General features: G+C 40.0%; 1 protein-coding gene across 1 annotated transcript in view; it reads left to right on the plus strand.

Moving 5' to 3' along the window:
* The window catches only part of ITGA6 (integrin, alpha 6), a 78894-nt gene extending 53050 nt beyond the window's left edge, over nt 1-25844 (plus strand). Inside the window, exons 11-27 of the mRNA XM_011945955.1 lie at nt 200-298; nt 546-607; nt 5264-5424; nt 5579-5722; nt 7781-7896; nt 8026-8215; nt 8307-8390; nt 8488-8567; nt 8721-8798; nt 8886-8988; nt 10247-10420; nt 11772-11870; nt 11967-12077; nt 12175-12273; nt 18715-18840; nt 22479-22608; nt 24899-25844. Coding sequence (XP_011801345.1) covers nt 200-298; nt 546-607; nt 5264-5424; nt 5579-5722; nt 7781-7896; nt 8026-8215; nt 8307-8390; nt 8488-8567; nt 8721-8798; nt 8886-8988; nt 10247-10420; nt 11772-11870; nt 11967-12077; nt 12175-12273; nt 18715-18840; nt 22479-22586 — 1834 coding nt within the window. The 3' untranslated portion in view covers nt 22587-22608; nt 24899-25844. The remainder of the gene's footprint in view (nt 1-199; nt 299-545; nt 608-5263; nt 5425-5578; nt 5723-7780; nt 7897-8025; nt 8216-8306; nt 8391-8487; nt 8568-8720; nt 8799-8885; nt 8989-10246; nt 10421-11771; nt 11871-11966; nt 12078-12174; nt 12274-18714; nt 18841-22478; nt 22609-24898) is intronic.
* The last annotated feature ends 238 nt before the right edge of the window (nt 25845-26082 follow it).

Consider the following 26082-nt stretch of genomic DNA (forward strand, 5'->3'; position numbering starts at 1 on the left):
TATAATGAGCCTGTGCATTATATACATTTATATCTATTAACAGTTATTTTCTTCAGCAATGGGGGAAAGCGTCACGTGTATTTTTTTCCTGTGTCTTTAAGCTGTGCTGGGCAGCTAAGGATGCCATCTAGTATGTGAATTAGTCTCACATTCAAGGTAACAAGAGGCTGAGCTTGTTTTCCACTCCTTTTGTCTTCAGATCCCGGCCTGTGATTAATATTCAGAAAACCATCACAGTAACTCCTAACAGAATTGACCTCCGCCAGAAAACAGCGTGTGGGGCACCTAGCGGGATATGGTGAGCGTCTTTCTGTCTTGGGATCCCCCTCAGTTTCCCACCTCCACTTCATGATGACTCTGTTGTCCTGAGGAGCCACAGGGAAGATGTCGGGAGAGCTGGGCAAAGGGAAGAGGGTCTGTCAAGTGTTTCTATAACATGTTGATCATCAGTGGGCAGTGGGGGGATTGGACAGCTAGGGAGCATGTTGGGTTTTTTCCACTGCAATAATGGATCTTTTAAGAAATATGTGTTTGATTTTATTCAGCCTCCAGGTTAAAGCCTGTTTTGAATATACTGCTAAACCCGCTGGTTATAATCCTTCAATATGTAAGTACCTAGTACCTTTAAAATATGTGTATTTTCGGTCTGCCAGGTTGAAAGTTCTGCATAAATCACAGAAAAATAAAACTGCAGTGGCCAACATGGGTCTGTCAATTCTTGTGTAAAGAATTAAGTGTATGTTTTGTCTCCCTTGTAATCAGGAGGGCACAGCACAGTGAGGGAGGAAAAAAACTCTACTTGGTCACCACTTGAGTTTTCCAGAGCAGATGGTTTAGGACAGAATGGCTTGGAAAAGTACTTATTTGCCACCACAACCGTTTCCTCTGTTTCTGTCTTTGAAAAGCAGTGTGGAAAATTGATTTTGTGGTTGTGAGGTGGTGGGTGGTGCCTGGTGGTTGTGAAAGGGCAACGGCATGAGCCAGAGCACGGCACAGGGTCGCTGCCAGGCTGCCTTCTGCTCCCCACGCCTCTCCCTCCCGGAACACCCGCCCTGTGTTCCCAAGAGCAGGCCCCTGGGGAATTTGCAGGCCAGCCCTGAGAGGTCAGAGACCTGATCTCAGCTTTGATACTGACTGGCCCTACAGCACAGGGCAAGTCCCTTAACATTTAAGTTTGTTTTCTCATCCGTTCAGAACAATACCTAATAGTCATTAGTGCATACAGTTGTGCTGGAGATGAACTGAGAAGACATGAAAAGCAGTTTGTCATTTATTAGATACTGTTCTGCTTCCTTTCTTTGTAATTCAAAATAAGATTTTTAAAATTAATTTTTGTGGGTACATAGTAGGTGTATATATTTATGGGGCAAGACAGGATTTTTGACAAGAATTTTGACACCATTAATGATGCTCTTTAACAATAGTGGCCGTAGTAAGCTCTCCTCTGGCATGTTTTAATAGCAGCCACACTTCTTCAGCTGTGAGTCACCTGACCCCTGGCTCCAGAGTCAAGGCCAGGGGCATAGGAATTCCAAGAAAATCTTTTCTCCAAAGTGGAAAGTGAAAAGTATGAGGAAATTCTCATCCCAGGTCTGGCCATGCTCCTGGCAGTCTGGGATACTGGTGTATTGTATCTGCCACGAAGGGACACTTTGTGAAGACCAGGGTCATTCTGTCCTTTGATATGGTTGTTAGCCTTTACGATACTCTGAGGTAATCAGTTCTCTGAAGTCTTCTTCCTGTTACCTAAAGTAGTACTGTTTTCTTTCTTTAAAATGGTGTCCCTTATAATATTCCAGAATGTAACCTAATTCAAATAACCTAAAGGTGTTGCTTGAAACCGGAAAAAAATAGCCACATAAGCACCAGGGTTTGCGACACACGTCATGGCTCTGTTCTTAGCTGTACTCTAATTCTTCTTTAATTTTATATGAAGTTTTATATAACACTAATAAATGTATCTACTAAGGCAACAGAATGAAGATACTGACCTGTGATAAAGTTCAATGAATTATGAAAAGGGACAGTTTAAATAAATGTACTATCTTTAATTTTTTTTTTAAGTCCCCCTTCACCCAATTCTCACTGTCATAAGCTCACTTAGCCTTCATGTTTCCAGATTTCCAGCTGTCTGCAGGTGGTTTCTCCGTCTCCCTGTCTGTGGGGTCGTCTCCTGCTGTGTGGTCTCTCCACGGGACCTGCAGACCTTGCATGAAGCATTCTTGGAGTGGATGGATTATGACTTCGTGCACAGAGGGAGCTGTGGCCTTTTTGCTTTGCTTTTTGACGCAGCCGGCATTTTGTCGAGTGTAGAAAGCAATTCTTTGTATGACTTTTAATGACAAGAAAATGTGTTCCGTGACTCTTCAGGATCTATCATCCTTTCAGTATCATTTGTGTTATTTTTACCCAAATGCCATACCTTATACCACTCCACTTGGATAACAAGCCCTTTGCCAGTGTTTGAAATGAATTAGAGAGACCAGAAGAAAACAGTGATTCTTTGACTAGGCAGCCAGAGAAAAAGGGGAAACATTTTTATTCTATTCTGATGGCCATTTTTTCAAACCACTCTCAGTTTGACTGTAGATGTGAAATCTCATTAGAGCACTCCTTGTCTTCCCCCAAATTAATCAACCTATATAAAATACAGACTTTCTTCTAGCTGTAGCGCAGCACTTGATGCCATGTGTATTACTTTTACGTTATATAGCTACTCCATTAACCAAGTGTTTATGGATGGCCTATTATGGGTGAAACTTTCCTCTGAAGACATTCAAAGAACATTTGCTTTCATGGCTTTTACATCCACAGGAAATTCTTAATGAATTAAGACAGAACTTCTACAAAGCTACATAAGTTAATACATCTAAAATCTTCTCCCAGTATCCAAGAATGTGAGCTTATTGTTTGACCGGGCTGCTTTAACTCGGCAGTCCTCAGATGCGGTGTTCCATACATATAGATACCTATAATTGAGCCGTAATGAGTGTTCTACTTGGCTTGCCCCTCAAGGGGTCAGCAAAGGTGGCCTGCAAAGATTTTAAGATGATGTGGACTGTCTGGAGGGTTAGGGAAGGTTAGAGTGAATTTGGCAGATAAGCAGTTTTCCTGCACCCACACCTCCCATACTTTTGCTGTGAGGGGCACTCAGCGTGTGAGCCTTTATCTGGTTCATTGTGAAGCTAGCAGGTCACTTACAAATGGATGATGTCAAGGCTGCAGAGGGCCTAAAATAGGGGAGCATTCCATTTGGCAGCTGTGACATTTAAGAATTCTCCAGATGGACACAAAAATTGCTATTGAAACTGTCAGTGTTTCTGAATTTTGGTCTGAATTGCTCACATTCAGCATAAGAATGTCACATCGTGTGTGTGTGCATGAGTGTGCAAGTGGGGAACCAGTTACTTCCACTTCTGTTCATCTGTTCTATAAATCATATGTTTATCAGGTGTTGTGCTAGTTGCTGGGGACTGTGGTGGGGAATAAGACTGATGTGGTCCTTGTCCTTGTCCTCGGCTTTGCCCCACTGTAGAAGAGAATCAGGAAAGCACAGCGTAGTGGGTCTAGTTGTAGAGACTGGAGAGATGGAATACTCTAGGATTGCGAGGAGAGGCCAGGACAGGCTTCCTGGAGGAGATGAGGTCCAAGCTGAGATTTGAAGGGGAAGGGAGGGCTTAGCCAAGCAGGCCAACCCTGCTGGGAGATGGAAGGGGAAAGAAGGGAAAGACAGCTGGCTGAGGGAAGGAGTGACTCCTATAGTGGTCAAGAGGCAAGTGAGACCTGGGCATCTAAGACCCTGTGGAAAGCAATCACCTTTTGTGTTTAGACGTAGAAGCTGGTGCTGCCTCTGTCCCTCTCAGTATGACCCCAAACCTCCCCAGAAGAGGTCTCTTCCAACTCTAAAGTGAATATTAGAATGTGGGTCATTCATTTTCTGTGTTTTCTATAGCAGATTTTTGTCCTGGAGGTTGCCTTCTCCAGCCCTCCACACACTTTGGTTTGCCTTCCCTTTTGATGGTTAGTGAGTGCTTAATTTAAGTATTGGCCCATGAAAAACACAGTTAGCAGCCACATCTAATGAACCAACAAAGAATGCATTCTGAAGTCAAAAAATGAGATTCTGATCATCCACATCCTGGCTTCCCTCCAGGTTCCATTAGTGTAGGTTATCAAGAACAGGCTGTGCCTTCTAGCCCAGTGCAGGGTAGGCAGTTTAGTTGTAGGATCTATATTATGCTGACAGGCCCTCCATGCACTCAAAAATATATAATTTACCTCTTAATTATTTTTTATCTTTATTACTATTTTGAGAAAGTTTCACTCTGGTTGCCCAGGCTGGAGTGCAATGGCATGAATTCGGCTCATTGCAACCTCTGCCTCCTGGGTTCAAGCAATTCTCCTTCCTCAGCCTCCCGAGTAGCTGGATTACAGGCATGTGCCAACATGCCCAGCTAATTTTTGTATTTTTAGTAGAGTCGGGGTTTCATCATTTTGGTCAGGCTGGTCTCAAACTCCTGATCTCGGGTGATCCACCCACCTCGGCCTCCCAGAGTGCTGGGATGACAGGTATAATTCACTGCACCCGGCCTCTTTTTTATTTTTTAAAGTAAAGGTCTCATCCTACTGTTGAAAGACTTCTCCGTCTCTAAAATACATTATTCCTCTTTTTAGACAACTATCCTTTATCAGTGCTTCTTAAAACTTTAATATGTATAAGAATCATCTGGTGATGCTGTTAACTAATAAAACAGATTCTGGTTCTGTAGGTGTAACTGGGCTTGAGGTTCTGCATCCTCAGGCCCTCAGGAGATGCTGCTGTTCTAGAGAGACCTTTTCCAAATAGCAAAGGCACAAGGCCACTTGAATAAGCAGTGACTGTTAAAAGGGAGAAAATCAGTTTAGGTCCTCAGGGGGAGTGTTGGGTTCTTCCACTTATCCTTAGTATTCTGTGGGTTCATGAGCTTCAGCCAGAAACTGATTCTTAATAACTGCTGCTGCTGAAAGGTTTCAACTTGTTCTTGAGCTCCCCCAGGTGGCACAATGAAAATTTAACTTTGAAACATTGTTAACAGCAAAAGGAAGGAAAAGACAGCTTGATTTGAACCATCACAGTTGTGTGAATGCATATTACCAGGAAATTTGAAGAGAAACAATGGCAGTGTTTTCTATAAGAAATTAAAATCTTAAAAGGAGTTCAATATGTTTGTGGCTGGATTGTGCATGAATGCACTTACATTAATATGATTTTAATTTTATCTAGCAATTGTGGGCACACTTGAAGCTGAAAAAGAAAGAAGAAAATCGGGGCTATCCTCAAGAGTTCAGTTTCGAAACCAAGGTTCTGAGCCCAAATATACTCAAGAACTAACTCTGAAAAGGCAGAAACAGAAAGTGTGCATGGAGGAAACCCTCTGGCTACAGGTGAGGGCTGTGGACAGTCACATCTGTTTTAGGAAGAGGACAGAAAAAGGTTATATGGTGATATACAGGTTTCTGAAATTTATTCTAGCAACCTCTTAATACAAAATCATTGTTTTGGAATACCCCCACTTAACTGTGACTGCATGCTTTTCAGGATAATATCAGAGATAAACTGCGTCCCATTCCCATAACTGCTTCAGTGGAGATCCAAGAACCAAGCTCTCGTAGGCGAGTTAATTCACTTCCAGAAGTTCTTCCAATTCTGAATTCAGATGAACCCAAGACAGCTCATACTGATGTAAGTCTCTGACTCTCATTTTGCCAAAGTTTTTGCCATTTATGGTGCTAAATCAAATGTCTTTGAAGGGAATAGAACTAGTGATTTTCTTTAAAGGCCGTTCTTTTGTATTAATATGTTTTTAATGTATGCAAAGTTAGAGAAGACTTGTTTCCCAAATTAGCAATAAACACATAAAACATGAAATACAATTTGGGGCCAGAACGTATTTTCCTTCTTCATTTTTGGCCATTATAACTTATCGAGACTATAAATGGTAGAGCTTACATTCTCACACTGTTTCTCCATTAGCTGTACATAGAAAGAAAAATACATTGTATTTGACAATTGAGAACACTGAAATATAGAAAGCAAATATGTTGCTAGTCAGAACATTAAAATCAAGGAATAGCAAAATTCAGCAAAGCAAAAAAGTATTATTAGCATACAGTAGTCATTTAGTGCCTAATATAGCCTAAGTCATCTTTGGAAGAAAAATGTTTATTAGATGGCCTGCTGGATACTTCATATGAGGGTGGGGTCTGTTTGCTAGGGGTTTAGGATGGTTAAGATGCAAGGTTAGCCCGGGGAGCTATGACAGCTTGATTTGGCATTATGTTCTTGCTTTCAAAATCTAATTGATGATGGCCAGGTGTGGTGGCTTATGCCTGTAATCCCAGAACTTTGGGAGGCCAAGGCAGGCAGGTCACTTGAGGTCAGGAGTTTGAGACCAGCCTGGCCAACATGGTGAAACACCATCTCTACTAAAAACACAAAAGTTAGTGGGTATGATGGCGCATGCCTGTAATCACAGCTACTCAGGAGGCTGAAGCAGAAGAATCACTTAAACCCGGGAGGTGGAGGTTGCAGTGAGCCGAGATGTCACCACTGCACTCCAGCCTGGGCAAAAAGAATGAGACTCCATCTCAAAAAAAAAAAAATGTAATTGATGATAAGTGTCTGTCCACTCTGGGGCTCCTGGTACTGGTGCCTTACTGAGGCAGCTTTGCAGAACTGAGTCCTCACTGTCTCAGGCTCAGGAGCTGATGCTTACATCTGCACATTGTCAGTCATTTTTGTCACCAAATATAGTTCCTTATATTTCTGTATATCTTTATGTGTTTTTATTATTATGTTAATATTTCTTTTTTTTTTTTTTTTTTTTTTTTTGAGACGGAGTCTCGCTCTGTCGCCCAGGCTGGAGTGCGGTGGCCGGATCTCAGCTCACTGCAAGCTCCGCCTCCCGGGTTTAGGCCATTCTCCTGCCTCAGCCTCCCGAGTAGCTGGGACTACAGGCGCTCGCCACTACGCCCGGCTAGTTTTTTGTATTTTTTAGTAGAGACGGGGTTTCACTGTGTTAGCCAGGATGGTCTCGATCTCCTGACCTCGTGATCCGCCCGTCTCGGCCTCCCACAGTGCTGGGATTACAGGCTTGAGCCACCGCGCCCGGCACGTTAATATTTCTTGTGTACATTCGCAGCTCCATAGCTAGAGATGATTTTCCTATTTATCAGTATGATTATCAAGCACCCATTAGCATGGTACTAGCATGCCGTTTGCTTACCTGACCTTAAGCTGTTTCCTCATCTCTACAATGGGAATCATAATAATAGTATCTTTCTAGAGGCCTGTCATGAGGATTAAATGAGTTAAGATATGTAAATCGAGTATTATAATCATTGGCATGATCATTATTATTGATACTTCTTACAGTAGCCCTTGTTAGAATGGTGGTATCTCCACGTGACCTGTGATGAAACTTGGACTCTGAAAGGTTAAGTGACTTGCTAGCTAAGTAAGGGGTAGAGCTGGTTTTCAAACCCAAATCTTTGTGACTGCTGGGTCACACTCTTCTATACCACACTGCCACCATGCCCTGGTCAAAGTGTTCTTCAAACACAATTTTACTAAAGGACAGAATGGGAATTCGATGTGTGACAGAGTACATTTAAAGCTTGAATTCTGCAATGGTAATTGTCACACAGGGAAATGAACTGTGTGGAATAGCCAGTCACCTACATCGATGCCTTCCTTAAGTCCTGAATGGTGTAAATTGACAATAGTTTCGTTTTCCTACAGGTGCACTTCTTAAAAGAGGGATGTGGAGACGACAATGTATGTAACAGCAACCTTAAACTAGAATACAAATTTTGCACCCGAGAAGGAAATCAAGACAAATTTTCTTATTTACCAATGTAAGAATCCCTCTGTAGCACTAGCAAAAATGATTCTGGCTTCACAGTGGCTTTGTGTTAAGAAAGTTTACTGGAAACTTATTGAGGACTTTGCCTTTTTGTTCTTGTTTTGTTTTGTTTTTTTAATAGTCAAAAAGGTGTACCAGAACTAGTTCTAAAAGATCAGAAGGATATTGCTTTAGAAATAACAGTGACAAACAGCCCTTCCAACCCAAGGAATCCCACAAAAGATGGCGATGACGCCCATGAGGCTAAACTGATTGCAACGTTTCCAGACACTTTGACATATTCTGCATATAGAGAACTGAGGGCTTTCCCTGTAAGTATTGTTAGAGACCAGCTGAGAAGGAAAAAGCCAACACTGTGCGGCAAATGGGTGGATTGTGACCTAGTGCGTGTTTCTTTTACAGGAGAAACAGTTGAGTTGTGTTGCCAACCAGAATGGCTCGCAAGCTGACTGTGAGCTTGGAAATCCTTTTAAAAGAAATTCAAGTGTAGGTGATGACTTCATGTACTATATTTTACTGTTTTAAATACCATTGCAGTGTCAATATGCATGGCCTGTGTTAACAGCTATTTATGTTTTTATAGGTTACTTTTTATTTGGTTTTAAGTACAACTGAAGTCACCTTTGACACTCCAGATCTGGATATTAATCTGAAGTTAGAAACGTAAGAGTTACATCAACCTCTCCATTCAGAATTATTTCATGAAAACATGGGCAGTCACTGAATTGGCCCTGATCTACCTCATAAAAGAAGTCTAATTGTAGTGAGAAAACTGACTGTTAAAATACAACCCTATTGTTTCCTTTTCATTTTCAGAACAAGCAATCAAGATAATTTGGCTCCAATTACAGCTAAAGCAAAAGTGGTTATTGAACTGCTTTTATCGGTCTCGGGGTAAGTGTTTGTGTTTAGCATGACAAATCAATGTTTGAAAGAACCATTTACAATCCTCACTAAAACTGGTGTTTTTTAATTTGATAGAGTTGCTAAACCTTCCCAGGTGTATTTTGGAGGTACAGTTGTTGGCGAGCAAGCTATGAAATCTGAAGATGAAGTGGGAAGTTTAATAGAGTATGAATTCAGGGTAAGTTTGAGCAGTTGGTCTTTTCATTATACCAAAAGCTGATATATACTAGGTATGGTCTTGAGTATGTCATTTTAATAAATCAGTAATATTAATAAGCATTATAAATAAATCATCAGTTAAAAATTAGTTTGCCAGCTTTTAAAGAACATACTGGCTTTTAGGAAAAATTTCATGCCCTAGGATGGCAAACAACTGTCACTGTTCAGAATCCAGTTCAGTTTAGAATGCATTATGATGTATTCCTTCCTCCTTTATAAGGTCATCTTTCTTATTGCTTGTGTTTGAAAGAATATTAATGTTATGCCTGCCTTTCACAAGCCCAGTTTTGTGGTGAATGTAGATTTGGTGTATGCCTGTAGGAAAGGCAGTGATTGGCTGTGAACCATTTCAAAGTAGGCAATCAGTGACTCTGTCCTGTTGAATAAACATAAACATATGGTACGGAGTCTGCTCGTAACTCACACATGGGTTTAGGTCTGTGTGGTTTAAATCACATTCCTGAAGGCATAGTGACCGTTGTGGTGAAAGCCTCAAATGGCAAGCATGGGCCCACCTCTGACTCCAGCAGAATGAAGAGGCTGAATTCTCCTCTGTGTGTCTCTTAGCATTATAGACACAGCTGGGGCAGGTGGTGGTGGTGGTGGTGGGTTATGATCTCTATGCAGGTGCAGTTGGAAAAGAAGTCTTTGGATTCTGGAACAGTCTCCACACTAAGAGGGCTCTTACTGCCTGTGTTTGGCTTCTGCCGCAGGACGTCGCTCTGTTTCCAGCTTGGACTTTCAGATTTGTGGCTGTCCTGATGGTTTTGCAGAATCTCCTCTGGGACAGAGACAGCTTCATTTTTGCAGTAGATGGGGTTTTCCAGAAGCAGGTTGTTGGTACACTGCCTTGGCCCAGGCCTTGTCATTGGCCAAGCAGGGTGGTTACAGGGTAGTTCACAAATCCACACATGATTTTCCCGGGGCATATGTTGAGAACATGGTATATCTACACGGCTGATTCTGTTGCATACAGCAGTTGTTCCTAGAATGAGTTAGCTATCGTTTGTCCTTTGACCTTTTTGTTTTTATTTATAAAAATCTTTAGGTACAAGTCTTTATTTTGAATGCCCTATCTATAGTCCATTTTTGGAGCCTGTGCTTTTATTATAGGATTATGCTAGATATTTTAGCTTCTTTCTCTTGGTAATAGGAGCTGCTACTTAAATTTACATTGAGAAGATTAGACTGAGATAATGTGTATTATTTTCTAACAGGTAATTAACTTAGGTAAACCTCTTAAAAACCTCGGCACAGCAACCTTGAACATTCAGTGGCCAAAAGAAATTAGCAATGGCAAATGGTTGCTTTATTTGGTGAAAGTAGAATCCAAAGGATTGGAAAAGATAACTTGTGAGCCACAAAAGGAGATAAACTTCCTGAACCTCAAGGTATGTTGGTAGATTTATCTAATGTCTCCATAAATGCAAATTAGAGAAACTCACTTTTTGGGGAGAAATCATTACTGTCCTTAGGAAACTGGCATTCTGGCAGGTGGATTTTTTCTTTGGTTGTCACAATTTCTCTCTTCTAGTTGAGTAACTGAGGCAGGCTGAGGCATTTTTGCTGGTTAGTGACCATTATAGTACATAAGGCAGAGTCATTCAGTGTTTGCTGAGGCAAATGGCATTTTCTGACGTCTCGTCATGATGCAGTATGTTACATAATAAGGAGAACTGGGGGATGCTCCTGGGTAATAGTAGTGGCTATTACCCAGGGGCCAGCCAGTGTTCACTCCAAGTAGAACCAGACTCATTGGAAAAGATAATGGCATCTTAGCAAGTAACCTTGAAAGCTTTTTATGCTTATTTTTAAAATAGTAATTATTGTGTACTTATTGTGTCTCAGGAACTATGCTAAGCATTTTGTTTGCATTTTCTCATTTCATTCTCTGGATGGGCCTATGAGGGAGTTTCATTATCCCCACCATTTCACAGATGAGGACATTAAGATTCAGAGAGCAAGTAACTCTCTCAGCCACTCAGGTGTTAAGAGACAGATTCCACATTCAAGCCCTGCTCTGCCTGATGTCAAAGCCTGTACTCTTAACCCCTCTCTATACTGCTCCATGCTTAGATAACTGGCCTATCATTTCTGTTCCAGTTCGATGAAGGTTTGCGTGTTTATTTCTTTTATTTTAAATTCTAAGGTGACTGGGTATGGTCAGTGATCAGAGTTGGTGGCTTAGCATGATCTTCTACTCATCAATGTTAAAAATCAAGATAATCCATTATTACTAATCTTTGCTATATAAGGAAAATGCAATTTTGAAAGTTCTTGTATGGCTTCGTTTTCATTGCTCTGCTCTGAATGAGCTATCTAATGGGTCTTTTTGCTTCTTTCTCTGTTCTTGAGTATCACTTATTCCTTCAAGATGTGCTGACCACCATGTTTTAGAAACAGCTGGAGGCTAGCGATACAGGAATATTTGATCTCTGATCTCAGTATGCCCACAGTTTGGTGGGAATACAGAGAAACAAAGAAAGCATATTTCTTTTTCTCTGAGTTTTTAGGTCAGAGTGGGAATGAATTACTTAGTCCTATGAGTAAATCAATCAACTTGAATTTAGAGTGATAATACTTGCTGGTTTTACGCTTATTTCTGTGCCTTTGGCAGGAGAGAGGCAAATATTGTTGATTATGTGAATCTGGTAGTGTTCAGGAGGGTATGCTCAAGAGGCTTGTATGGTAGCAACAAAGAATTATGTACATTGGAACTACTTTGGATATGATTTTTTTTAGGAGTCTCACAACTCAAGAAAGAAACGAGAAATTACTGAAAAACAGATAGATGATAGCAGAAAATTTTCTTTATTTGCTGAAAGAAAATACCAGACTCTTGTAAGTATTTTTCAAGAGCTGTGAATATTTGAGAGGATGAGGGGAAGGACTTCTTCAACAATGTCTTTTGATGACCATTCTTCCTTTTCTCTCTAGAACTGTAGCGTGAATGTGAACTGTGTGAACATCAGATGCCCACTGCGAGGGCTGGACAGCAAGGCGTCTCTTATTTTGCGCTCGAGATTATGGAACAGCACATTTCTAGAGGTACGACCTTGGCGTGAGGCTGTCCCATGGAATTAATTTGCCTCTGCCTAGGACACTTCTCACTTCCCTAATGCATTCATTAACCATCTCCAAACAGGAATATTCCAAACTGAACTACCTGGACATTCTCGTGCGAGCCTTCATTGATGTGACTGCTGCTGCCGAAAATATCAAGCTGCCAAATGCAGGCACTCAGGTGAGAGGTTCCCCAGCTTCATTCAGGTTCAGAACAGGTCTCTCTTCCTTGTACCCCACACTCATGTCCTGAAGTGCTTTCGTGCTCCTTTCCCTCATAGCCCCATTACGGAGAAAATAGTGTCTTAAGGTACTGGCACTACAAGCTGTATTTTAATAGAATCATTAGAAAAAAAGAAGTAAATCTAGGGTCATCCAGTTCAGCAGTGCCCATGGTAGGTTTGAGAACTATTGGCTCAATTGAAAGAAGGGTATATACCTCACAGCCCTCTAGAAACCTGTATCTTCTACCATCTCCAATGCTGCAGCCATTGGTGTAATGCCCCAGTGATGGCCCATGCCATGGCCAGCTGTAATTATTAGAAAAGATCTCTTCATAGCTGAATCTTGAACTGAACCTTGTAAAGTAGGTCCCTGGTTATGTCCCTCAAACAAGTCTAAAATAAGTTCTGTCTCTTGACCACGGAGCAGCCTCTCAAATAATTGAAGGAAATGGTCATGCCTCCTTGGATGTCTCTTATTCTTCTCAGAGCTTACGCACCCAGCTCTTGAGTTGTGTGTCACATTGGGCACAGCCCAACCAGCTCCTGGCCTCTCTCTTCCTGGGCAATGTGACTCCCACGTGGACAGAGCAGCTAAGGTGGGGTCTGCTTGTCCCACTTACCCTGGGGCCTTTACCTCTCAGCATCTCGGCAGCACACTTCTGTCACACCTACCTAAAATTTGGTTTTTCAAACCATTGCTGAGCAGCATGTTTGAATTTCTAGCAGCTGCTATTTTTGTTAGTGTTCTACCGAAACTTCCAGGTGTTTTCATGAGAATTTGTTGTCAAGCTGTGTTTCCAGTATCCTGTCCTTGAGCTATTTGTAAAAAAATAAATGTATGCCTTTAAGTGTATCCTTACATCTTATGTGATTTGCTTTCGGTCCATTGTTTCAGTTTGCAAAGTAACTTTGCATCTGGCTTCATCATTTGCTTTCTCAACTTTCTATCCCTGAAAGTTTTAAAAACTGAGAAGCATGTTCTCTCTCTTCATCCAGGTAATGACAAATATGTTGAACAGGACTAGTCGTAGAACCTTGCAGTGAACCAATAGTGAAGGGTTCCCTGTGGGAGTCTAGAACCCACAGGGACTTGTATAAAGATCTTGAGGCAGAATGACTGCATGTCATGGTGGGAATCGTGAATGGGAATATTTTGCAAAAGAGACTGGAGAAAGAAATACTGTGAATTACTGCTCTTAATCTGCTAGTCTACTTACGGAAATGTGCTGGCTTCAGTCATTTAACTAGCTGAAAATTCAGAGAGCCTCCCCAATCATTCTGTTTTCTGAAATATAGTGGTCCTTACAATTTGTTATCCAAACAAGAATACATTTTTGTTATTTAATTTTTTGAGATGGAGTCTTGCTCTCTGTTACCCAGGCTGGAGTGCAGTGGCTCAAACACGGCTCACTGCAGCCTTGAATGCCTGGGTTCAAGCAATCTTCCTGTCTCACCTCCTGAGTAGCTGGGACCACAGGCATGCCACCACGCCCAACTAATTTTTCAGTTTTTTGTATAGCCAGAGTCTCCCCATGTTGCCCGGGCTGGTCTTTAACTCCTGGGCTCAAGCAGTCCGACTGCCTCAGCCTCCCAAAATGCTAGGATTCTAGGTGTGAGCCACTGCACCCAGCCTCAGGATACATTTGCCTGAGAAAAATGCTGTACTGGGAAAGCTGCTGGGATAAATGGTATCAACCAGCACTGTCCCGGTCTCTCCAGGGCATATCAACAGGCATCATAAGGGACTTTCAGATAAACCACACCTTCCCTAAGGATATTTTCTCTGCATCTATAAAGGCAGCAGGTATAGCTTTCTATAACTGTAAATCAGCAACTCGGAAAACCACTGAGATTTCAGAGCTAGACAGAGAACACTTTACAGGGAAGGGACTAACGTTAGTGAAGCCTTAATAAAGTGTCTACAACTTACTAGATACTTTATACTCTATCATTTAAACTTCAGAAGAATGCCAAGGGTAGACACTGTACTCATTTTACAAATAAGGAAGCAGACTCAGAGAGGGGATATAATTTGAGACCCTTGATTGAAACCCATAATTGTCTGACTTCAGGGCTTCTGTTCTTTGACTTTGTGACACTTGGTCCCCAAATCTCAAATTTAGATAAGAAAACTGAATCCAAGGAAAGATATCTCCCCCTCAGGGTCACTCTACCAGCAAGTAGAGCTGAGACTAGACCTTGGGTCTGATGTCTCCTTTTCAAGTGCTCTCTTCTGGAAGATGATGGAACTGGGGGCCCCGGTATCCAGTCTAATGACTGGGTCACAAATGAAAATGAGGTTATCTTGGGCATTTTATGTTCTTAGAGCTTGGAGAACTCATGCCTCCCAATGGGAATTGATATCTTCACAAATTGGTAGATTTGTGAATGAGTTACTGGTCTCATATGTAGAACCCATGTCTTTTGAAAATTGAGACATTTTCTTAACTTCTAGTCTTCTGATACCGTTTCTGTTTTCTCAGAATACAATACAATAGCTCAGATGTCATATCTGCACATTTCTTTAGTAGTTTAAGCTGTAGTTTTTCTGGGCATGAAGATCTGAGCTTAATTTGGCTTAAAAAAGCGAAAAAAAAAAAAAAAACCAAACTTTGTTTCTTTATAACCCAACCAATTTCAAGAGTTTTGTGTTTACCTTTTAATAAAACGCAGTTAAACTTTGGGAGCCCAAGGCAGGCGGATTGCTTGAGCCCAGGAGTTGGAGACCAGCCTGGGTAACACAGCAAAACCCCATCTCTACAAAAAAAATACAAAAATTAACCAGGTGGGGTGGCACATGCCTGTATTCCCAGCTACTTGGGAGGTTGAGGTAAGAGGATCACCTCAGCTCAGGAAGTCAAGGCTGCAGTGAGCCAAGATTGCGCCACTACACTCCAGCCAGGACAACAGAGTGAGACCCTGTCTCAAAACAAACAATAAAAAACACTTTTAAATTAGGACACTATTATAATGAAGTCAGGGAGAGCAGAAGTCACATAATTGAGCCAGGTAAGCCATGCTATATTTTAGCATCAATTAAATTAAATCCATCTTGTTAATAAACACCTATGAAAGGCACATGTATGCCTTCCCTGTGCTAAATGCTAGAGAAGCAAAGTTGGGTAAGATACAGTGTCATTTGTTAAGAATGTCATGCTGTAGGAGACAGAACCAGGAAAACATTGTCAAATTAGCCAAGGAAGTTGAGGTGGATTGTTTATTGGTTGTATTTATATGTCTCCACTTACCCTAAAGAAGCAAGTTGAGAGTATCCAAGCTGTCAAATATATTTTTTAAATGACCATAAAAAGTGCGTAATTCTTCAGGGGAATAAGATTTTCCCTTTTGGCTCTAAATTCAGAGAACTTAAGATATGGATCCTTTTATAAGATGGCTTCTTATATGAGAAACACCAAGAGTGAATGATGTCCTTAATAGATAGTTTTGTAAAAGATACAAAACTATCTTTTGTTTTCATTGGGTGACTTCCTGTACTGAAGTTCAGTGAGAATAGTGGGTTACATTACTCTAAATTACATTACAGAGTAATTTAGAGAAGGTATTTTGGCAGTTGACAAGCTAATGTGGTCTAAGCACTGCCCACTGGTAATCAAATTTAATGCATCAACAGAGCTTATATCTCTCTTCCCCTTATGGGCACATGGTGGATGAGCTTCACAGGTGTGTGTCATTCCCATGGAAATAACTACATTGTAATGAAACCAAAGGTAAGAAATTATTTTTGGAGTTGTAAAGTTCTACAGTAGTTTCTGCTCACCTATTCATCAGTAACAGTTGGTGTAACAAGACAGAACAAGGCTTGGAGCTCTAGGAATCACAGCCCGCCCTTTGTCTCCCATCTTTGGTCACCTGGCTCTATGGCCAGCTCCCCCTTGTTCTCAATCCCAGCTGGAGAATGACTGTCATGCCAAAAACAGAAACAAAACCAAAAAAACCTTCAGTTGACAGTTTAAGCAAACCAATAAAATCTTCCTGAATGGCCTCTCGCCCTCCAGAACCACAGAGCACATCTGCCCTTTAAATATGTACCCAACCCAGTCCCTGACTTTCGTCCTCAGTCTTTGATGCCCAGTGAGTTGTTTAACAACATGTGGAAGTTCTGCTGTGAATGGTGCCAGGCCTGGGGCTTAGAGCTTCTGCTGGATTCCCATCCACCCTGCCACTTCAGGCTGCAAAATCAAAAAGTACTTTGCTCATTTGTTGCAATGTTGGATCCCAGCCATTTATGGGGGTGGCTTTCCCCTATGTCAGCTGTTGTAAAGACACTTGTGCACAGTGTCATTATAATAAAGCTGATTGCCCTTGCTGAAGACCAGTTTCCACTCTCCACTTCCAGATTTACTGGAACTTATTCTTACAAATGAGGATGGCCCTTTCACATGACCACCTTGCCCTAAGGACACACTGTATGCCTTCCTTGTGTTAGATAATAGGGCAACAAAGTTAAAAAAGATACAGTTTAGGCTAATTGAAATCATCTATTTGGTTTGTTTCATTGTAGTCAGCTTACCAACCACATAACTATTCTATTGCTTCACTGGTCTGTGGCTGTTTTCTTCTTCCCTTCTTTGTGGATGTCCCTGTGCTGAACCCAGTAACCTCTTCTTTGTCAGGCGAGGGAAGCAGAGGGGAAGTGAGCCATGAGGCCACCTTGGGGCTCAGAGCTTGTAGAAAACCTCACTTAGAGCATAACAGGAAACATGGTGGCTGATAAAGGTGTTTTATGCCTGCCTGTTACCGTCAGTATAATTGGCTAAATCTCAAGATGTGGTTGCTGTCTATTGAATGTTTAAAGAAAAGCAGTTTTACTGCTTTTAAGTATTTTCTGTAAGTCAGGTGAGGTTGAGAAACTGTTTCCTAGAAGTGGAAAGGGAAGTACTTTGATGAGAGATTTTTTTAAAGGAAAACACCACTGCATAGAAGTATCAAAGCACCGTGTAGACATAGCAGCATCCAGGGTTCAATACAGACATAGAATATTTGACTGAAAATGCTCCTCAGAAGTTAAATGCTCCCCCTGAGTTTTGTTTCCCTTTATTTTACATTCTCTTAATTCAGAAATATCAGAAACTTCAAACCAGTAGATCTCTAATCAGTGTAGTTTACAAAATCATGTTCACAGTAATCACCAGGTCTTTAGCATGCTTTGAAAAATAGTTCCTGGTATCACAAAAGTTCATTTGCATTCTAAACCCATGTAACTGAGTTGTTGGAATTGCCAGAAGCCGCTTTTTAGGTTTCTGAGTAAACACTATTTCTATTTAATTGGCATTTGCAAACTATCCTATGTTTAGAGTTGAAGCTTCTCAGCAGCAGCAGCAACTTAAGCGCTAAGCTGCCTCTGAGTGGGTCCAGGGTCTAGTCAGTTCATAGACCTTTTTATAGAAGATGGCACCAAGCCATTTCAGGAAATGTTATTGTTTATGAAGGTCTTTTCTTAGGATGTGATATCCTAAGAAAAAGGTAAAATGGTGTCCATCAGTCATGCAGCCCCATCCCTAGTTTTATATTTCACAACATCTTTAAAGTTTGAATGAGGAATGTTGGCTACTTGTGCCTAAACTGGCCCTTTTCTTTCCATTGCTGAAAATTAATTAAAAGAAAGTATAGGCCAGGTGAGGTGGCTCATACTTATGATCCCCGCACTTTGGGAGGTCAAAGCAGGAATCACTTGAAGCCAGCACTTTGTGACCAACCTGAGCAACACAGCGAGACCCTGTCTCAACAAAACGTTTTTTAAAAAAATTAGCTGTGCGTGGTGGCATGCGCCTGTAGTCCTAGCTACTTGGGAGGCTGAGGTGGGAGGATCACTTGAGCCTGGGAGGTTGAGGCTGCAGTGACCCATGGTGACACCACTTGCACTCCAACCTAGGCAACAGAGTGAGAGTGAGACCCTGTCTCCAAAAAAAAAACCAAAAACAGGTATTATTCTCAAGAAGATACCAGGTTAGATAGATGGAACAGATTGGCTGTTAGATCTGTTTAATTGGGTATCTTTTTGAGAGGAATTTCTTTAGATAGATACACAGACTGGCTGTGTATCGATAATTGCTGCAACAGGATGATGAATACATAAGGGTTCATTATGCAGTTGTGTTGATAACAAAATAATGTTTTTTAAAGATAAATTAACAAAAAAGTAACCACTTTGTCAGAATACAACCCAGCATTTTCAAGATTCTGGGGAAAGATCTTCAAGCAATGTCTCTTGAAGCAATATTCTGTTAAGAGAAATGATCTTGCATCAGAAAGTCATCTCATCCATTCACAGGCTGCGTTGGCCAAAATATATTCAAAAGCAAAATTAGAACCATAAACTCCTGGTGTGAACTCTTGCCGCTATATGTAGTAATGCTGCTTTCTTTTCTGCCCTATAGGTTCGTGTGACTGTGTTTCCCTCAAAGACTGTAGCTCAGTATTCGGGAGTACCTTGGTGGATCATCCTAGTGGCTATTCTCGCTGGGATTTTGATGCTTGCTTTATTAGTGTTTATACTATGGAAGGTAAGTCATATCTGGCATTTGAATTTCATAACAAACTTTATTTAATGTTTGAAAAAATGGGAATCAGCACTGATAGTATGTTTTCTTTTTCATTGCTTCCTTTTTTCTAACATTATGAAACTCTTTTGACATAGCAAATTTGAGGAAAATTTTGCCATGAACACCTGTATATTTACCGATTATTTTGTATTTAAAGTATATTATTTGTACATAATGAGTTTCTTAAATGAGTGTTGGTGTCTCTCACACATAATTTAGCATGTTTAGCAAATAACAAATTTAGATTTTATTACTTTAGCATTTTCTTCACCTAAGATTGAAGTCTGGATCTAAGCCAAATTGTTAGGGTGTCATAATAACCTGAATCTGTATCCCTGCTAATTTCAGTTTCTGTGAAGAATGTTTATAGCAGCCATTGGAGTTGGTTATGCTTACAGCTAGATTTGGAGTAGAAAAGTATGACATGAATGAATAACTCTATCTCAAGGGGGGGGTCATTATAGCGTGTATCAAACATAAGGAAGGTCTAGGTTCAATAAGATTTTCCTCATTAGAATTTGGCTCTTTGACTATAATAAAATGTAGTATCTTCCCGATTCTACCAGTGAAGAATCTACATTATGAAAAACTGCATATGAGATGGATACAAACTGTTAATGCCCAAAGATTACAACCTAAAAATTTTAGATTATTCCCAGTGAGTGATAAAGGCTTACAGTCCCTTATTTGCAGTTCCAAAAACCTCTGAAACCTTGAGGTATATAATGACTTATTTGGCAATAAAACCTGACATGATGTAAAGAGAGGCTACTTCGAAGTCTTTATCCTTTATGATTAATTTCACTGCAGAAATATTAACATTTTGATTATAGTAGCATTAGGTATGTAGTGCATTACTCTTTTTAAAGGACAAAAATTTTGGATTCTCAAACATGCCCGGTCTGGAGGGTTCTGTATGAACCAGCAACCCCCTAGGATCAAACTATCCTTTTCTTTTCGCTGGATCCAAAAATATAATACATAAGGGTTCAAAATAGTCTTACTTGCAAATATTGAGCATCTGTTTTTGCTTTTTTTTTTTTCAACTGACTTTTGCCAATTTGAGGTAATTTTCTGATGTCTTCTAGACATGGGATTGAAGCTTGGTATCTGCTCATGACAAAACTCCTGGTAGGGAGTTTCAGCCAGTTTTACCTCTAATGTTTACCTCAGGCAGTAGGTTCCTCTGGCAAACATAGCCAGTCAATATAAAAATTTTTTTCAAGGAGATGCCTTGAAGAAAAAAAATTTTTTTTTTGAGACAGGGTCTCGCTGTGTCACCCAGGCTGGATTGCAGTGGCGTGATCACGGCTCACTGCAGCCTTGACCTCCTGGGCTCAAGCAGTCCTCCCACCTCGGCCTCCTGAGTAGCTGGGACTACATGCCACCACATCTAGCAAGTTTAAAAATTTTTTTTTGTAAAGATAAGGCCTTGCTGTGTTGCCCAGGCTGGTCTTCAACTCCTGGGCTCAAGCTATCTTCGTGCCTTGGCCTTCCAAATTGTTGTAATTACAGATGTGAGCCATTGCACCTGGCCTTGAAAATTATTTTGATATCAAAAGCTGAAGTTGGGGTTTGATATTTGAGGATGACACTGTTTTCTGGAAGAGGTCATAGGATGGTCTTTTTCAGAGCACTGGCAGCCTTTAATGAGGGTGAGATAGCAGTGGATTTAAAGTTAAGAAACCTAAGCTGTACATAATTTTGGTCAAATCATTCCACCTCCCTGGGGCCTCTGTTTGCCTCAGCTGTTAAATAAGTTGATTGGATTAGATGATTTCATTATTTTGGGAGTTTTTATTTTTTGAAGCTCTGAAGTATCCAGGCTGTCAAGGGAACTCTAAAATACAGACAGCTTATACAACCCATTATACTTCTATTTAACTGAATTATTTAGTATGTTAAAGTCATAGGATTTTAGGGTCAGAACTACAGTTCAGTGGCCCTTAAATTGGATTTTGTGTATCCATGTAGAGGGCAAAGCTAAACTAGACAGATGGAGATCCCTACTTCAACCACAGTTCAGATTGTATCCATTTTAAATATCAGGATTCTGTACAGGATTTTGTTTGCAGGAAAAAAAAAAAGTCCCTTGGGCTGGTCTAATCACCTTCATTTTGTTAACAAAAATGCTCATGACCAAGGATATTAAGAATGTTGCCAACTGGGCACAGTGGCTCACGCCTGTAATCCCAGCACTTTGAGAGGCCATGGCGGGCGGATCACGAGGTCAGGAGATTGAGACCATCCTGGCTAACATGGTGATACCCCATCATGATACCCCATCTTTACTAAATATACAAAAAATTAGCCGGGCGTGGTGGCAGGCGCCTGTAGTCCCAGCTACTGGGGAGGCTGAGGCAGGAGAATGATGTGAACCCAACCCGGGAGGCGGTGCTTGCAGTGAGCCGAGATCATGCCACTGCTCTCCAGCCTGGGCAACAGAGCGAGACTCTGTCTCCAAAAAAAAAAAATGTTGCCAATGGAGGCAGGACCAGGCCTCTTGGTTCCTGGTTCATTCTTCCCACCCTATTTACCAGCACATATTATTGAAAGCTGCCCAACAAAACTCTGTACTGATGGAAATGTTCTGGAGCTGCAGCATCCAATATGGTAGCCATTAGTCATGTGTGGCTGTTAAGCACGTGGAATATGGCTGGTTCAATTGAAGCACAGAGTTTTAAATGTAATTTAAATTAATTTCAATCTGAATAGCCTCATGGGGCCAGCAGCTCCCATATATTGTACAAAGTGAATCTAGGCTTTTACCTTCATGAGTTGCTGGACTACGAAGCAGTTTTTCAGATTTTTATTTGACCATGTTAAATTTTATAAAAGACAGTTCCATGGCCTTATGAACTAGATAAAAGTAAATAGGAAAAGTTCTCTATCACTGAATGAAGGAAATTATAGTAGAAAGTGGAATTATACTTTTATACTCATTTAGAGTGACTTTAACTTGAGGAGCATGGGGTCCCTACCATTTAAGGGTTATATGGTGCTCAGAGTTTGGGAAAATGACAGCAATCATTCTTTCATGATGGTGTATTCGAATTTGTATTGTGATTCACCCCATAGATCCAAAGGCCTCAAGTAAATGGCATTTGTTCCATAAAATTTACTGTAAAAGGCAGAAAAATACCCACAGTATATCTATATTTTATTTGGATTTGTGCTAACTTTTACTTAGAGAATTTATTTTCTAACCTTTGTCTCAAACTGCCAAAGTCAGTCTTTTGCTTCTTTTGGGAGTTCATATTCTCCTGCAGGAAGAAACTACCCAAAGCTACAATCAGCAGTGTATACACGTTTTCCCTATTAGAATGATTTTTGTCCTCAGGACTTCTGTCACAAAGGGAAAAAAAATCAATGAGCTGGCTAGTGTCATCCATATAAATATTTGACCAGAGATGTATGGTGAAGGGTGTATTGAATGTGACAATGAAACAATGCAGTGGCTGTTCACTGTTGGTTGACTGAAAAGTGGTCTGTTTATAAACAAGCCACAAGTAGAAAGCAGATTAAAATCTGAGATGTTCTGTTGTTTAGTTCTTATACACAAAACTGTAAAATTGACTAAATACCTTGCTTCCTTGTAGTGTGGTTTCTTCAAGAGAAATAAGAAAGATCATTATGATGCCACATATCACAAGGCTGAGATCCATGCTCAGCCATCTGATAAAGAGAGGCTTACTTCTGATGCATAGTATTGATCTACTTCTGTAATTGGTAATTGATCAATGTTTTTTAATTGCTAGCTGTGGGACCCGCTATGGTTGTGGTAGCTAACTTTAAGAACAACAGCTTGCTGTGTGTGTCCCATTAACAGATGTTTCCAAATGTCCACACTGGCTTGCCTTGCTTGGATTTATTTCACTTGAAAGCTCAGTTGTTTTTTTTTTTTAAATGCACAAAGAGTTTTTCATTGAAGGCGAGTTATTTTATGTTGTTGTTAAACATCACCCACAGCAATGAAGAAAATTGCAATCTTTGTACACACACACGAGGCTTTTAGCCCTCCATAGTAGCCCAGTTTGCCATATGTTATTAATTCAGTATGTAGCATCCTACTAGGGAATTCAAAGATGCATAAGAAATCGCTCCAGATTTCTTGTTCATTTTGGAATTTCTCACAGAAGCTGTGTCGACCGCCTAATTAACCTGTTGCATGTTGGAAATGTTGTGTTTCTCTTGGTGAGGCTTCCTCACTGTCATCCTTTTGTTTTCTTTGCTATAAAGTGATGGGGAAGGCTTGGAATGCTTTTTACTGTTGCTCAGGAATCGTTTTCTGCTAGCTAAGCATGCAGCTTCCATTTCCTGCATATCTCCTACAGGTCAAAGACCATTACAACAAACTGGTTATCAGCATGACGGGCTTTATGGCCAACTTCAGAAGATGATCTTCTACCAAAGTTACCTTCCATCTACCAAATTCTAGTACAAAAAAATGCCCTGAAAAGTTTTTATTGTAATATGTTGTGATGGAGTTTGACCATATTTCATGTATACAGATATTTTATCCAACCTTGGGGTCTCAGGTGATTTTAAATTCAAGTTTCTCTTATTTGTAAATCTATGGAAATAGGAATTGCTGGTGATTTCTTTCACCATTGTGGGCATAAATCTGAGATGTTCTGTTGTTTAGTTCTTATACACAAAACTAAAATTTTTGTGTATAAAATTTTACACAATTTTATAGGACAGAATTACTCCTGTAATCCTTTCCATTGCACTATCACAGTGAATCACAACATTGCCATTTCAGCTTTACATATCACCTTTAATTTGCCTCTTTGTTTAAATGGGGTAGGCAGCAGTCATATTTTGTAACAGATAGGTACTTTGGCTTTTTTTTTTTTTTTTTTGCACAGAATAATAAATCAATCCATGTAGAAATGACCTGAAACAAAACATTTGGTCCAAAAATTTTGCCTATTGATTTAGTGATAACTAGGCATATAATTTTATCTTGCTCCATGGCATTTTTATAACATCATTCAGCATAAAAGTCCTGTTACTGTTGATGTCACATAATAAACACATTAATCAACCATTCTATTAATAACTATTTCTCATTCTTCAAAACTGCATTTTAGTCACACGCTTTTTTTAAAAAAAAGTAAATATATTTCATTAAATGTTTTCATTTCATGAAAAGTAATATATTTCATTAAAAATTTAATCTCAATTTTTTTCAGATATATTCTCAATAAAAATATACTTTGGATCAGATTGAATATTTAAACGATATATATACACACACATATTACACATTAACAATTTAAAGAAGAAAAATTAGGGACTGCTCTGCAATTCACTGTAGTGATACACTTCTCAAGTCCTATGCAGCATATGATTTTTATTGCAGGAAACAGTTACTATGTGATTTATTAATGAAATAGCTTAATTAGAAGCATAAACATAAATTAATTAATTTATGTTGCAAATCCAGGCAACATAAATTACATCCTAGCTAATGAGAGGAGTGATACGTGTACTAGAGCCTCAGAGGAGAGAAAAAGATTATTAAATTGACCTGTTGGAACTCTGGCATATTCAAATAGTAATTAGTAAAATACTTGTGACATGATTTGCATTTTATTAGTGGGAGAGGGGCATGAAATAATCTTTGGTTTATGCCTTTTAAAAATTATTCTTAAAATGATATTCTAATCTGATAATTAGAATTTTTACATATAGTGATTATTTTAAAATATGGAAGCACTGTTTTCATAAAGTCTTAAATTGTTAGTAAAGAGGTAGCCTACATTTGTTATAAAATGTAAAGAGAAGATGAAAATGGACGTTTCTTCCAGTTTTACAGCTGTTCTCTTCCGTTGATCCCCACTGGCTGTTCTTTCATTTCAACCTCTTAGTTCTTTCTTAAAAGAAAACCATGTCTTTTTCCCCATAGTCCAGAGGTAGACATAGCTGAACAGAAAGCTTAGACATTCCCATTTACTGCACTTGCTTCTTTGTGAGATTAATTGGTTTCTCTTTCTCTTTCCCTCTTCTCCAGTGTGGATTCTTCAAACGCTCTAGGTACGATGACAGTGTTCCCCGATACCATGCTGTAAGGATCCGGAAAGAAGAGCGAGAGATCAAAGATGAAAAGTATATTGATAACCTTGAAAAAAAACAGTGGATCACAAAGTGGAACGAAAATGAAAGCTACTCATAGGGGGGGGGGCCTAAAAAAAAAAAAAAAGCTTCACAGTACCCAAACTGCTTTTTCCAACTCAGAAATTCAATTTGGATTTAAAAGCCTGCTCAATCCCTGAGGACTGATTTCAGAGTGACTACACACAGTACGACCCTACAGTTTTAACTGTGGATATTGTTACGTAGCCTAAGGCTCCTGTTTTGCACAGCCAAATTTAAAACTGTTGAAATGGATTTTTCTTTAATTGCCTTAATTTAACTTTCTGGGTTGCCTTTGTTTTTGGCATGGCTGACTTACATGTGTTGGGGAAGGGTCTGCCCAGTTGCATTTGGGTGACATCCTCCCGATAGTGCAGGTGAGTGTAGGTGCCTCCTCAGCTACACTAGCAGAGTGGCCGTCCTAACCTCGGGACTGTTGCGCAGACATCCATCACGTTAGCTGTCACACATCACAACACTATGCCATTGGGGTAGTTGTGTTTCAATGGAAAGTGCAGTCTTAAACTAAATGTGCAATAGAAGGTGATGTTGCCATCCTGCCATCTTTTCCCATTTCCTAGCTGTGTGAATACCTGCTCACGTCAAATGCATACAGGTTTCATTCTCCCTTTCACTAAAACACACAGGTGCAACAGACTTGAATGCTAGTTATACTTATTTGTATATGGTATTTATTTTTTCTTTTCTTTACAAACCATTTTGTTATTGACTAACAGGCCAAAGAGTCTCCAGTTTACCCTTTAGGTTTTAATCAATCAGCATTAGAGTATGGGAGGTCACCACATTGACCTAAATTATTTACTACAAAAAGAAAATCTTTATAAATGTACCAGAGTTATTTTAATAACTTATCTATAAATTATAACCTCTCCTTCATGACAACCTCCACCCCACAACCCAAAAGGTTTAAGAAATAGAATTATAACTGTAAAGATGTTTTTAATTATTTCAGGCATTGGATATGTTTTAGTTTAGAAGCCTGCGTAATGTTTCTGGATTTCATACTGTAACATTCAGGAATTCTTGGAGAAAATGGGTTTA

Source organism: Colobus angolensis, unplaced genomic scaffold (assembly GCF_000951035.1).
Source record: "Colobus angolensis palliatus isolate OR3802 unplaced genomic scaffold, Cang.pa_1.0 Scaffold247, whole genome shotgun sequence".
In the NCBI taxonomy this organism is placed as follows: Eukaryota; Metazoa; Chordata; class Mammalia; order Primates; family Cercopithecidae; genus Colobus; species Colobus angolensis.